The sequence below is a fragment of the Rhinoderma darwinii genome, chromosome 2, assembly GCF_050947455.1.
Source record: "Rhinoderma darwinii isolate aRhiDar2 chromosome 2, aRhiDar2.hap1, whole genome shotgun sequence".
NCBI classification, from domain to species: Eukaryota; Metazoa; Chordata; class Amphibia; order Anura; family Rhinodermatidae; genus Rhinoderma; species Rhinoderma darwinii.
The window spans coordinates 51,357,860-51,372,651 of NC_134688.1; the positions used below are offsets into that span (position 1 = coordinate 51,357,860).

General features: G+C 41.5%; 1 protein-coding gene across 3 annotated transcripts in view; it reads right to left on the bottom strand.

Moving 5' to 3' along the window:
- The window catches only part of IFT88 (intraflagellar transport 88), a 68,348-nt gene that overhangs the window by 13,069 nt on the left and 40,487 nt on the right, over positions 1 to 14,792 (bottom strand). For all 3 annotated transcript variants that reach the window (XM_075851644.1, XM_075851642.1, XM_075851643.1), the window contains 6 exons: positions 10,093 to 10,201; positions 7,870 to 8,020; positions 7,558 to 7,673; positions 3,280 to 3,332; positions 1,298 to 1,363; positions 261 to 367 (listed from right to left, as the gene is read on the bottom strand). In XM_075851644.1, coding sequence (XP_075707759.1) covers positions 261 to 367; positions 1,298 to 1,363; positions 3,280 to 3,332; positions 7,558 to 7,673; positions 7,870 to 8,020; positions 10,093 to 10,201 — 602 coding nt within the window. The remainder of the gene's footprint in view (positions 1 to 260; positions 368 to 1,297; positions 1,364 to 3,279; positions 3,333 to 7,557; positions 7,674 to 7,869; positions 8,021 to 10,092; positions 10,202 to 14,792) is intronic.

Here is a 14,792-nt window from a genome sequence, read left to right on the forward strand (position 1 = left end):
CTTGAATGGTCCTGTGACACCAGCTAGGTAATCCAAAGTGACTGGTCACGGCTGAGAGGGAGGTTAGGGAGGTATCAGGTTGAACATGCAAGCTGCCCTCTTAAAGTCTATGGAAGCTACAGGAACAGCCAAAGCAGTAAGCGTGGACTGGACCGCTCACACATTTATGATGTATCCTCCGTATAAATGTCTATGGTCAGAAAAGTCTTTAATTATTTTAGAATTTTGCCAAAACGTCCTCAACTTGGAGATAAGGATACCTGTTCCTTTAATTCCTTCATTTTCTCTGCCTTCTTCAACTTTGTTGTATATTCTTGAACTTCTTTTAACCCAATATCTGTGCAAAGCCGCACCAGGAAACGCAGGCCTTCGGATCGTTCATATTAAAAAAACAAAACGTAAAAACAAGAAAACTATAGACAGAATTACAATACACATATGAGCTTTCTGATGAAGAACATTTCTATGCATGTTTTTATTAACCGGTTTTCACAAATTTTAAACTAAAACATCAATAAATATATCTATATTGTACTCCTAGGTGGTCACACCCCATAATAATTCGGATTATCCAAAACACAAACCATTAACTATGTCGTATCACAGGAAACGAGAGAAGTGATGAAGATAAGGGTCCTGTGGATATAGCTCATATCTTTGAGCTTTTCTCATTTCTATGCATTTTAATTTGGCCATCCATTAGGGTATGTCCACACAGAGTTTTTTGCAGGCAGAAAAATCTGCCTCAAAATTCCTTCAGGAATTCCGAGGAAGATTTTGCCCTGCCTGCACTTTCTTTGCCACGTTTTTTGTGAAGTTTTTCAGCCACGGGCAAAAAACACTTTTCCTGCCTCCCATTGATTTCAATGGGAGGTCAGAGATGGAACTGCGGGAAGAAAGAGCATGTCTCTTTTTTCCCCGCGAGCGTTTTTTCCCACTCGCGGGAAAAAACGCCTCCGCCTCCCATTGAGGTCAATGGGAGACGCTTTTTGAAATTTTTTTGGTGCAGTTTCCGCATCAAAAACAGCGGCAAAAACCTCTGTACGAACTAGCCTTTAAAGGGATTATCTGATTTATACAACAGTCGTATTTTCCGTCTCCCTGGGCAGCAACATCATTGTGGGGGTTCTTGCTGCTGTAAGCTTTGTGAACAGTAGTTTTTAGTAGAGGAACCAAAAATCTAATATATTTATTTATAAAGAAATCACTCCCCCCCCCCCCCAAATGTTCACATGTTACGATATCGGTACAGGTAAACCCTATAGTATACTGCAGGATATAAAGAGCCATTTCTTACATTCAACATTGTCCGGGAACTTATGATGAATTTCCTTATATTTATCCAGCGCTTTCTGATAGTTGCCTGAGTAAAATAAATACGTATGTAATGATCTAAAACTTGGTAAGTAGGGATAGAATAGAAGACAGGAAATGCAGAGCACAATATTCAATTTTAGGCCTTACACACACGACCGTAGCCATGTGCACGGCCGTGATTTTCGGGTCGGCCGGCAGCGGACTGTCAGCCGCGAGTTGCCCGCAAATCGCAGCCCATGCACATGGCCGCGGCCATTATTTTCAATGAGCCTGTCGTGTGCATGGCCACATAGGAATGAATGGGGCCGCAATTCTCCCATGGATTTTCAGGGGAATTGCGACCGCAAAAGCACGTTCGTGTGCATGGGGCCTAAGAGAGAAAATCTCGGATCATTACAGCATCCATATAAAATACAATGTAACACAAAATAGAGCCACTTCATTATGTATATAAGGGAAACCCAGACCTTCCACGCAGAGTAAAATGCACTGCGTCTTATGCCAAACTTATTTTTTTTACATATTAGTGGACCATTCTACAGTTCATTTCCATAAGTTATTTATATTACAAAACAGCAAGAAATGGGTGCACTCGACAGTGGAGGAAGAAATGCAAATGCTGATAATTACAGAGTTCAAAATCCTTAAGAGCATCATATACTGTCATCTATAATCGGTTTGGGATCTCAGAAAGTGGTTAATTCATTTTATCAGCAGAAGCTGCAAAACTCCTACTGATTGAAAAGGAAAAATCGAGCTGTGGATGCCTAAGGGACATGAGCGTTTTGGAAACTCGGACGTGAAAAACGTGACGTTTTTCACATGCGAGGTGCCCCCATGCGGGTCCCGTTTTCACGGATCCCCATAGACTTGAGCCTCCAGAGGGATCCGTGAAAACAGAAGATAAAATAGTACAGGTTCTATTTTTCAACGGACCCTTCACACTGTTGCATTGAAAAACATGCGTCCATGTTATGTTTTAACGGCCAACACACGGACGTATTCAACGCTCGTGTGAATAAGGCCTTAGGCTTTGCTGACACAGTATGAATTATGATAGGCCAAATCGGTCATGGATTTTGTAGATTTGTGGCAGAACGCCATGTCAAAATCCGGAACATATATTAAAAACAAAAAAAAAAACAAACAACCTTACAGAATGTTGCTGGAGCTCAGAAAGGAGAACGACTGTGGTCATCAACTGCATGGTAAAACTAAAGCTTATAGTAAGTATAATAATATTATAACTGGAGGTCCATAGTGATCACAGGTCATACTAAACTATTAACAGAATTGAATGATACTGTATACAACTAGAAATCACTATCAGATATTATACATGCAATGAATTTCTATTCTTCAGAGATCAAATGGAAGACAAAAAAGAAAATTGAAAGTAACAACAGAACCACAAAGGGAAAAATACAAACACAGGCAATGCAGTAAAAATGGGGCACATGCCTTCAAGCTCACGCTGCTGTCAAATAATACATAATGCACAACATAGGAAGATATGAACAATATGTCCTCAGGTGTAGGGGCTTGCTTCTCGAAGGCCAGGGTCACACACACAGTTTTGAAGTCTGAAGTGGATCCAAGAGAAAGAAAAGGTATAAAGAAAAGACTGATGTATCTCTTTTCTTTTGTGTCCACTTCTGTGTTTGGCTACGAAAAAAAACGGAGCCAAAAACTGCATGTGTGATTCTGGCCTAAACCAGGTTCAGGAAACTGCGCTACTGAGGCTTTGTAAGGTGGCTCCTAGAAGTTTGCACGAGGCTTTGGTCTGACATACTACCCTGCAGCTGTATATACGGTTACACAGCATGCCATATTGGTAGATGGTAGCTCCCACAAAACCCTCATACAGGCATCACCATAAAAGAAATACTTTTGGTCTTGTACTGCTGGGAGGTAGATCAATGCCGTACGGTGCAAGCGCAATCATTATGACACAATACCTACCGCTTCTTCTGTGACAGCTTGCCAACATTAATTGCCATTTCACCTGTGTGGGTCTGTAAAAAATATAAATATACATAAGTGACAATGGAGGGATTTTAAAAGTGGATTAAAGTCGATTGACATCCTTGATCAGGAAAATAATATTTTACATGGTTATCTAAAGATAAGAAAGCCTGTGTGAGTCCCCCCTGTGAACACTGCTGTGGGATCTCTCCTCCCTATCTACAGCTTGTGTGATCTCTCCACTCTTCCCTTGCAAATTCTACCTTGGGTTCTCTCCTCCTTATCGAATACAGCTTGGTCTGCGGAGTACATCCTCCTCTCCTCCCTCTCACTGCTAGTATCCCTAAGAGCTCCTTCACACAAACGTAGCCCACCTCGGACGTGAAAAACTGCCGTTTTCCACGTCCGAGGTGGACCGTGTGGGACATGTTGTCACGGATCCCCCACAGACTACAGTCTATTTTTCAACGGAGCGTTCATACGCTCCGTTGAAACAACGGTCGCGTGAACGGCCCCATTGAAATGCATGAGTCCATGTGACGGCCGTTGTTTTAACGGCCGTCACATGGACGTGCTTTACGCTCATGAGAATGAGGCCTAACACTGAGAAGCGGGAGGGGACAGAGCTGTGTGCTTTGTACCAAGCATTAGCTTAAACGGGTTTTCTAGTCCCTAAAAATTGATGGGCTATCCTCAGGATAGGCAATCAATAGCTGATCGATAGGGGTCCGACTGCCGGGACACCCGCCGATCAGCTGTTTTGAATGGGCCGTATTGTGAATCGCCGACACAGCAGTAGCAGCCATTCACAGTATTATGACCTTCTCCCATGCTGCAGCCCCGTCAAAACAGCTGATCGGCGGGGGTCCCGGCAGTCGGACCCCGTGTGATCAGCTATTGATGGCCTATCCTGAGGCTAGGCTATCAATTTTTAGGGACTGGAAAACCTGTTTAACATTTGAATTACTTAAATGCTCAACAATTTAAAGGAAATGCCTAATAATTTTAATTTTAGTTTGAATAATTAGATGTAAGTAGTAGAAAAATAAGGTGTTTGTTCTGGGTTTTAATTATTATAGCGATTTCTTTCAAATTTTCAAAACTTTCCTGGGGGTGGCGCTATTGGAGACACACGCTTCCTTTCTGTATTGTTGGTATGCAGCAGGGTGTGTGTGCACTTTATGGCAGATTAAATGATTGGAAGACGAATGACAGAGAAATGGAATTGATAATTACAGTCTCCAGGAGGTGATGGAATTCAGCCCCCTACCCCAGAGATCACTGAGTGACAGGGGAGATGCATAGCATGGATAGTGTGAGGGTATGTTCACACGAGGTCATTACGTCCGTAATTGACGGACGTATTTCGGCCGCAAGTCCCGGACCGAACACAGTGCAGGGAGCCGGGCTCCTAGCATCATAGTTATGTACGATGCTAGGAGTCCCTGCCTTGCTGCAGGACAACTGTCCCGTACTGTAATCATGTTTTCATTACGGGACAGTAGTTCCACGGAGAGGCAGGGACTCCTAGCGTCGTACATAACTATGATGCTAGGAGCCCGACTCCCTGTACTGTGTTCGGTCCGGGACTTGCGGCCGAAATACGTCCGTAATTGACCTCGTGTGAACATACACTTATTGTGCCTTATCTATGCCCGCAGTACAATAGAACAGTCATTAGGAAACTAATGATAATGTGATGATTCCCAGTCTATACAGCAAAGTTGACAAGTGAGTTATACAAACAATGAGCAAAAGTTTACGGTGACTTCTCTAGTGGGTAGTGTAAAAACTGGAATATTTCAATTCATTTTATTTTTTTTAAATGTCGATTAAAAAACAAAACAATAAAATTGTATAAATATGGTTATAATAAAAACCTGATTTCAAAATAAAACCATGAAGCATTCTCTCTAACCTCTACAGATCAACGCAAATCAACAGATCCCTTATCAATGTCATAGCACCATTAGGAACGGAAGCCATGACGCGAGTGTGAACAGAGTCCTATGGTTTATAGCTGCTATTTTTTTTTAGAAATTGTAATTCTGAACTGAATTTCAAAACCTTCTGTTTTGTGTTCAAAATTTCTTCCTCTAGATGCATACCCCTATATTTTTAATTTCAGAACTGCTCACAATTAAAATAAAATCACTTGCTGCATGCCAACGTGCAGAGATAACAGTTCATGACAACCCCTGCCTGAGATCTGAACACGCAGGCCGGGTGCAGACATGTTCTACAAGAACACTTCTATGGATCTAACAATCGGCGGGTAATGTGAGATTTTGGGGATGGGGGTGGGTGCCTCATCTCCAGGCAAAATGTAGGATTTTGAAGCTTTTGCCCACAATGTCAGTTTAGATTCATGTAGTTATAGTATTATATACTATTGTACACTAGCTGCCTCTATAGGGGATTGAGAGAATGTACCTTTGCAAACACAAATCTCTCTAGAGAACCTACAAGCCCCGACAACAAATGAGCCTCTGTGCACATTTCATGGGAACACGGCACATATATTATACATCAAAAAAGGAGCTGGTTCTAGTTTCATTTCATAGCCGAAAAGTGGAAACATCAATAAGTTACAGTTTTGATTTCTTTAATGCCAAATTAATATCCATTTAAGTCTGTGTACAAGAGAGTAGAGTCAGTCAGTGGAGTGCAAATAAACATAAGCCAGGGGATGAATGAAGCCTTTGTATCCCAAAAAAATGACACACGTGTACAGTCAAGAATAAAACTCCAAACCATTACATAGCTCAGCAAATCACAATGTTTAATATATATATCTAATGATCATAAATTGTAGATATTCTTCATCCTCTACATTCTACTTAAAGAGGCTCTGTCACCACATTATAAGTGCCCTATCTCCTACATAAGGAGATGGGCGCTATAATGTAGATAACAGCAGTGTTTTTTTATTTAGAAAAACTATCATTTTTGACTGAGTTATGACCTATTTTAGCTTTATGCTAATGACTTTCTTAATGGACAACTGGGTGTGTTTTTACTTTTTGACCAAGTGGGCGTTGTGGAGAGAAGTGTATGACGCTGACCAATCAGTGACCAATCAGCGTCATACACTTCCCTCCATTCATTTACTCTGCACATAGTGATCTCACTAGATCACTATGTGCAGCCACATACACACACACTAACGTTACTGAAGTGTCTTGAGAGTTAATGGACATCATTACCAAACAGGATGAGAGGTCTATTCACAATCCCGACACTTCGGTAACGTTTGAGTGATTTACAGCACAGCAAGCGTAATCTCGCTGCAAGCTGTCATCCGATTGTGAATAGACATCATGTCCTGGCAGGAGGTGATGTCTATTAACTCTCAAGGCTATGTACAGAGTAAATGAATGGAGAGAAGTGTATGACGCTGATTGGTCACTGATTGGTCAGCGTCATACACGCTCTCCACAACGCCCACTTCGTCAAAAAGTAAAACACGCCCAGTTGTCTATTAAGAAAGTCATTAGCATAAAGCTAAAATCGTTTTTCTAAATAAAAGACACTGCTGTAATCTACATTACAGCACCGATCAGATTATGTAGAAGATAGGGCACTTATAATGTGGTAACAGAACCTCTTTAAGTATGTAATGTACACATATGTAGGCTTCATACTGGGGTGTAAACCACTACTATGGGCTTTGGTAGGCGGTTTAATGCCAATGTCCCTTTGTCCTCCCATATTTCCAGATACTGACACTTTCCTTTTTTTGGGTGGGAAATAGTAATGGTTGTCCTGATCTTCCAATTTCATGAATAGAAAGTCAAAATGCCAGTGAATACTGACACAAAGGCAGGGCATTTAACTTTACATACTGATACACATTTATACATGCTATACAGAGGGGCATATAGGGGTAGCAATCCTGTCATAGCGGTCATTAATAGTCGTCAACCAACATCTTACCTGTGTATTACTCAAAATAACTCAATGAAGGCGACACAGAATATTAAATGCTTTTTAAACATAAGGATGTTGCAGGGATGTCTACTTCCAGGTCATTTCTTGACTTTAAGAAGAAATACTCTTGTATTTCCATCTTACATTTTATGGCATAACCACAGGATGCAGATATAGGTGAAGGTACTTAGTCTGGGACCCTCACCTATCGGGAGAACAGGGAACCCATGCCGCTTGCATGCGCTAATGGAGCAGTGGCCGCACGTCTCCTTTGAAGTTTATGGGAGTTACGCGACCTCTGTTCTCCCAATAGATAAGGACTCCAGTGTAACTCCAGATACTTACTGAATAAGGGCAGCTCTCTCAAAGTACTTAACAGCTTTTTCACAAAACTTCTTGTCAATGTAGTAGGCTCCCAGCCATTCAATCACTTCAATGTTTGACGGAAAATAGCGATAGGACTGTAAAAAAAGAAAAAAGGCGAGAAACAGAATTTCAATAACCTTCATATGAAAGAAGTAAAAAACAAAACAAAAGGAAAAGTCAGAGACTAAGGGGCTGGTAATATGTATTAGAACAAAAACATACATTATTATCTTGCTGAATTTTCTGCAATTTACTGCAACATATTTGATAAACCTGCACATGGCCACACACCTCGCAGTAGAACTGGAATGCTTCTGACTTATCACCCTGTGTATCGTAGAGTTCTCCAAGTTTAGCAAGTGCATGTGAATCAGTCGGAACTACGTTTATAAGTTGTAAGAGCCATTCGATTGCCTGATTAGGATCGTCAAGCATTTCATACCTAAATAAACTAGGTTAAGGCACATATACAACATGAACAATCAATTAGAACAATATTAAAATCTTAAGGACCAACTTTGGCCTTGAGGACCAGAACAATTTTTTTTTTATTCTTCCTCCTTGCATTCAGGTCATAATTATTTTTTTTAGTTTTTGTTAGAAGTAGCTGTACAAGGCTTTGTTTTTTTTGTGGGACAAGATTATGATGACTTTTTTTCGGAGTGGTGTGTGTACATACAGTTCTGTGCAAAAGTTTTAGGCAGTTGTGGAATAATGCTGTGAAGTAAGAATGCTTTCAAAAATAGAAGAATAGAATCAACAGAAAATAAATCTAGTTCAAAATCGATATTTTGTGTGACCACCCTTTGCTTTCAAAACATCAATTCTTCTAGGTACACTTGCACAAAGTCATGGATTTTGTAGGGTTCTAGTCATGAGTGTTTGATTTACCAATCATACCAGACAGGTGATAATAATCATAATTTTGATATGTAGGTAGAAACACAGTCATTAACTGTAACAGAAACAGCTGTGTAGGAGGCTTAAAACTGGGTGAGGAACAGCCAAATTCTGCTACAAAGGTGAGGTTATGGAAGACCGCTTCATGTCACAGGTCCACCATGGCAAGACTGAGCACAGAAACAAGACAAAAGGTAGTTAGACTAAATCAGCAATGTCTCTCCCAGGCAAAGATTTCAAAGCAGACTGGGGTTTCAAGATGTGCTGTTCAAACTCTTTTGAAGAAGCACAAAGAAACGGGCAACATTGAGGCCCGTAGACAAGTGGTCGGCCAAGGAAACAGTGCAGCAGAATAAAGACACATCATGCTTACTTCCCTTTGAAATTGGAAGATGTCCACCAGTGCCATTGGCTCAGAACTGGCAGAAACAAGTGGGATCCAGGTACACCCATCTACCGTTCAGAGAAGTCTGGCCAGTAGTGGTCTTCATGGAAGAATTGCGGCCAAATATCCATACCTTCGACATGGAAACAAGGCCAAGTGTCTCAACTATGCACGAAAACATAGGAACCGGGTGCAGAAAAATGGCAGCAGGTGTTCTGGACTGAAGAGTGAAAATTGGAATCATTTGGCTGTAACAAAAGGCAGTTTGTTCACCGAAGGGCTGGAGAGCGGTACAATAATGAGTGCAGGCTACAGTGAAGCAAGGTGGAGGTTCCGTGCAAGTTTGGGACTGCATTTCATCAAATGGAGTTAGGGATTTGGTCAGGATTAACGGTGTCCTCAATGCTGAGAAATACAGGCAGATACTTATCCATCATGCAATGCATTTAGGGAGGCGTCTGATTCGCTCCAAATTTATTCTGCAGCAGTACAACAACACCAAACATACAACAAATGTCATTAAGAACTATCTTCAGCGTAAAAAATAACAAGGAGCTCTGGAAGTGATGATATAGCCACCCCAGATCCTTGATCTCAACATCATCAAGTCTATCTGGGATTACATGAAGAGGCAGAAAGGATTTGAGGAAGTCTACATCCACAGATTTCTCTAGTTAGTTCTCAAAGATGTTTGGAACAACCTCTCTGTCGTGTGCTTTAAAAAACTGTGCAAGTGTAACTAGAAGAATTGATGCTGTTTTGAAGGCAAAGGGTGGTCACTCCAAATATTGATTTGATTTAGATTCCTCTTCTGTTCATTCACTTTGCATTTGTTAAGTGATAAAAACATAACTAAAACTTGAAAGCATTCTTACTTTGCAGCATTTTTCCACAACTGTTTAAACTTTAGCACAATACTGTATATAACGGCATACACCGTTCATAATGGATGCTATAAATTTATTGTACGGGTTGTTGCTTCCTGCCCATACTATGGGCCTCGAATGCATCACAGGAAATCCCTGTGATGCAATCAAAGGGGATCCCCTGGAGTCTTTTCTGTTGAATGCTACGATAAACAGCCTTCAAACTTTTACTCTGTCTGGCTTCTATATTGTAAAATTACACAAGATCTTCACTTTAGGTATTAGAAAAAAACCAAAAACTTTAATGTAGAACAGAAAATGTTTAGTAGCAATAAAACGTCAGTGTTTTTGCAGTAAGGATACAAGATTGCTATCTGACTGACAACTTGCGCACTGTTCCTCAGGATTGCATGGAGTTTATGAAAACAATCCAGAGCATCCTCCAGGCGATTTAATTTCTTGTACGTCAAACCTGGAAAAAAAATATATGCTTGTTTATAGGAGATGTTAGCTTGTAATATAGCCTATAGATCACAGCGCAGAAGCGGATAACAAGATGACTTGTGGCACTACTGAGTTTACCTTGGATCTACATGAATCTGGCTCAAACAATATGTTGGTACTTGCAGTTCACAAGTGACAGAAAGGCATGGGACACTTTTACCGTTCTGCAACATCTGGCTGTCCAGCGCCTGCTGAACCTTTAAAGACCTGCCTAGAAGGTCCCTACATCTTGTGTTTGAGGTGCAGCATTGCCTACTGTTGATAATTAAATTTTTTGTCTTTTCCACAATCCCATGATGTTCACCCTAGGTTGTGGAAACAATGGCAAAACGACATAACTGCTAAAATCACTGTGACATCTACACAGGCAGAGCAGTTGAGGAAAGTGAGATAGGAAAATAATGTAAATGTGCACATGAATATATTTGTTTTTATTTATGGTCCACTGAGGAACCCTCCTTATGAGCCAGAACGGAGCCTATTATTAGGCTGGAAAAGCCCAAAAAACCATGGCCTTTCCCACTCTGGTAATGCTAGCCTGCTGCTGCTATGTTGTATCTGGCTGGTTATCAAAAATAGGGGGACCCCACGTAATTTAAAAGTAATAAATTAATCAGAAAAAAACGACGTAGGGTCCCCTTATTTTTGATAATCCATTTAATAGACTTTTAACCCCTTCCCGACATTTGACGTACATGTACGTCATGGAAAGCATTGAATTCCCGCAAAATGCCGTACATGTACGTCAAACGTTTGGCACCGGCTCAGAAGCTGAGTCGGTGCCATCATCACCGGATCTCAGCTGTATCTTACAGCTGACATCCGACTGTAACGGCGGGGACCGAAATTAGCTTCGATCCCCGCCATTAACCCCTTAAGTGCAGCGCTCAAACGCGATCGCTGCACTTAAGGTGTTTGCAGCTCATCGGAGCCCCAGCAATGAAATTGCCGGGGTTCCGGTGGCTGCAATGGCAACCGGAGGCCTAATACTGGCCTCCCGGTCTGCCTAGCACCGAAGCCGGTCAAGATCCGCCCGGCGGCGGAGCCTGATCGGCTTCCGTAGCTGCCGGCAAGATGGCGCCGGGTCAGGAGCTGATCCGGCGTCATCAGCGGTGGAGGTCAGCTGTACTGTACAGCTGACATCCACCTGTAACGGCAGGAACCGGAGCTAGCTCCGATCCCTGCCATTAACCCCTTCGATGCAGCAATCGAAAGCGATTGCTGCATCGTAGCGGTTACTAGCAGATCGCCAGCCCTGACAGGCAATCGGGACTGGCGACTGCTGTTATGGCAACAGGAGACACAATTGTCTCCTGCTCTGCCATTACGGAAGCCGATTTAGGCCCCGCCGGGAGGCGAAGCCTAAACGGCTTGCTGTCAGTGAATGACTCACAGATCTAATACATTGCACTACATAGGTAGTGCAATGTATTAGAAAAAAAAAAAATATGACCGTTGGACCTTCAAGTCCCCTAGTGGGACTTGAGAAAAAGTGTAAAAAAAGTATAAAAAAAGTGTAAAAAAAAGTGCAAAAAATAAAAGTTTGAAAACAATAAAAGTTTCAAGTAATCAAATAAAACACAATCCCCCTTTTACTCTTATCAAGTCCTTTATTATTGAAAAATAATAATAAACCATATGTATTTGGTATCGCCACGACCGTAACGACCGGAGGTATCAAAATATTATATTATTTATTGCACGCGGTGAACAGCGTAAAAAAACTGCGTAAAAAACGTTACCAGAGTTTCTGTTTTTTGGTCACTTTGCCCTACAAATATTACAATAAAAAGTGATCAAAAAGTCGCACGTATCCAAAAATGGTACCTATAAAAACTATAGCTCGTCCCGCAAAAAACAAGCCCTCATACACCTCCGTCGACAAAAAAATTAAAAAGTTATGGTTCTCACAACTTGGCGACAGAAAAAATACATTCTTTTTACAAAAGTAATTTTATTGTGCAAAAAGTTGTAAAACATAAAAAAGTGCTATAAATTCGGTATCGCCGGAATCGTACTGACCCGCAGAATAAAGTTAACATGTAATTTATAACGCATGGTGAACGCTGTATAAAAAAAAAAACGAAAAAATCTGTGCCAGAATTGCGTTTTTTTGTTTACCTGGCATCCCAAAAAATAGGATAAAAGGTGATCAAAAAGTCGCATGTACCCCAAAATGGTACCAATAATAACTACAGCTCGTCCCGCAACAAACCAGCCCTCATACCGCTACGTCTATGAAAAATAAAATTAGTTATGGCTCCAATAAGTCAGGAAATAAAAAAATATGCAGTTGTGCCCGAGGGGAACATTTCTTCTGTTTCAAGAGGCGATTTATCAAGGACCTAAAATTAGGGAACCAGGAAGGGGAGGGCCCAAACATGTCCGCTGGAAGCGACGGTGCCCGTATTATACCAGGACAACACTTCCCAGCAAAATTCCCCAAACTACAAAGGCGCGGAGTGTGGACCAAAAGGGGGATAAGAAATGACACCATTTATCAGTGCGACACCGGCCTGTGCAGAAAGGATTGCTTCACAGCGTAACACACATCTATGGATTATTTTTATTTTTTTATACCACCTGACTATGCCCCTTATATACTCCGCCCCGCTTACATGTACCCCCACATTATAAAACACCAGCAATACTCAAACAAATATAGTGCCAAGCAAAATCCGCTCTCCAAAAGCCAAATGGTGCTCCCTCGGCCCTGAACCCTACAGCGTGCCCAAACAGCAGTTTCCTTCCACATATATGGCACAGTCATACCCGGGAGAACCCTTTTAACAATATTTGGGGTGTGTGTCTCCAGTGGCATAAGCTGGGCATGACATATTTGCCACTGAATGGCATATCTAGGGAAAAATATAAATTTTTAATTTGCACCATCCGCAGTGCATTCATTTATGGAAAAGACCTGTGGGGTGAAAATGCTCACTACACCCCTTAATAAATGCCTTGAGGGGTGCAGTTCCATAGTGGGGGTCACTTATCAGGGGTTTCTTTTTATTATTTCACATCTGAGCCTCTGCAGTTGTGAACCAATACTTTGTAAATCGCCAAATTAGGCCTCCACTCCGCATGGTACTCTTCACTTCTGAGCCCTGTCATATGTCCAGGCAAAAGATTAGGGCCACATGTAGGGTGTTTCTAAAACCGGGAAACACCGCATAATAATTAGAGAGCTGTCTTGTTATGGTGGCACAAGCCGGGCACCACATATTGGCATATCTATGGAAAAAAATCCCATTTTCACTCTGCAACATTGAGCGCACACTAATTTCTACAAAACACCTGCAGGGTTAAAATGCTTACTACACCCCTTGGTAAATGCATTGAGGGGTGTAGTTTCCAAAATGGGGTCACTTCTGGGGGGTTTCCACTGTTTTGGGCCCACAGGTGCCCAGAAACCAATCCAGCAACATCTGCACTCCAAATGGCGGTCCTTCCCATCTGAGCCCTGCGGTTTGCCCAAACAGCAGTTTATGACCACATAAGGGGTATTGCCGTACTCGGGAGAAATAGCTTTACAAATGTTGGGTTCTTTTTTTCCTTTATTTGTTGAGAAAATGAAAAAATTTGCGCTAAAGCTACGTCTTATTGAAGAAAAAGGACTGTTTTTATTTTCACTGCCTAATTCTAATAAATTCTATGAAACATCTGTGGGGTCAAAATGCTCACTACACCCCTAGATGCATTCCTCAAGAGGTGTAGTTTCCTAAATGGAGTCCCTTTTTGGGCGTTTTCATTGTTTTGTCTCCTCAGGGGCTTTGCAAATGTGACATGGCCGCCGCAAACCATTCCTGCTCAATGTGATCTCAAAAAGCCAAATAGTGCTCTTTCCCTTCTAAGCCCTGCCGTGTGTCTAAACAGCCGTTTATTACCACATGTGGGGTATTGTTTTACTCGGGAGAAATTGCTTTACATATTTTGTGGTGCTTTTTCTCCTTCAGTCCTTGTGGAAATGAGAAAAAATTAGCTAAACCTACATTTTCTTTGAAAAAATGTAGATTATTATTTTCAGGGCCTACTTCCAATAATTTCTGCAAAAAAACTGTGGTGTCAAATCGCTCACTATACCCCTAGATAATTTCCTCAATGGGTGTAGTTTCCAAAATGGGGTCACTTGTGGGGGGTTTCCACTGTTTTATCCCCTCAGGGGCTTTGTAAATGTGACATGGCCTCCGAAAACCATTCCTGCTAAATGTGAACTCCAAAAGCCAAATAGCGCTCTTTCCCTTCTCAGCCCTGCCGTGTGTCCAAACAGCCGTTTATTACCACATGTGGGGTATTGTTTTACTCGGGAGAAATTTCTTTACAAATTTTATGGTGCTTTTTCTCCTTTAGTCCTTGCGGAAATGAAAAAAAATTAGCTAAACCTACATTTTATTTGAAAAAATGTAGATTTTCATTTTCACAGCCTACTTGCAAAAATTTCTGCAAAAAACCTGTGCGGTCAAAATGCTCACTATACCCCTAGATAATTTCCTCAAGGGGTATAGTTTCCACAATGGGGTCACTTGTTTGGGGTTTCCACTGTTTTGTCACCTCAGGGG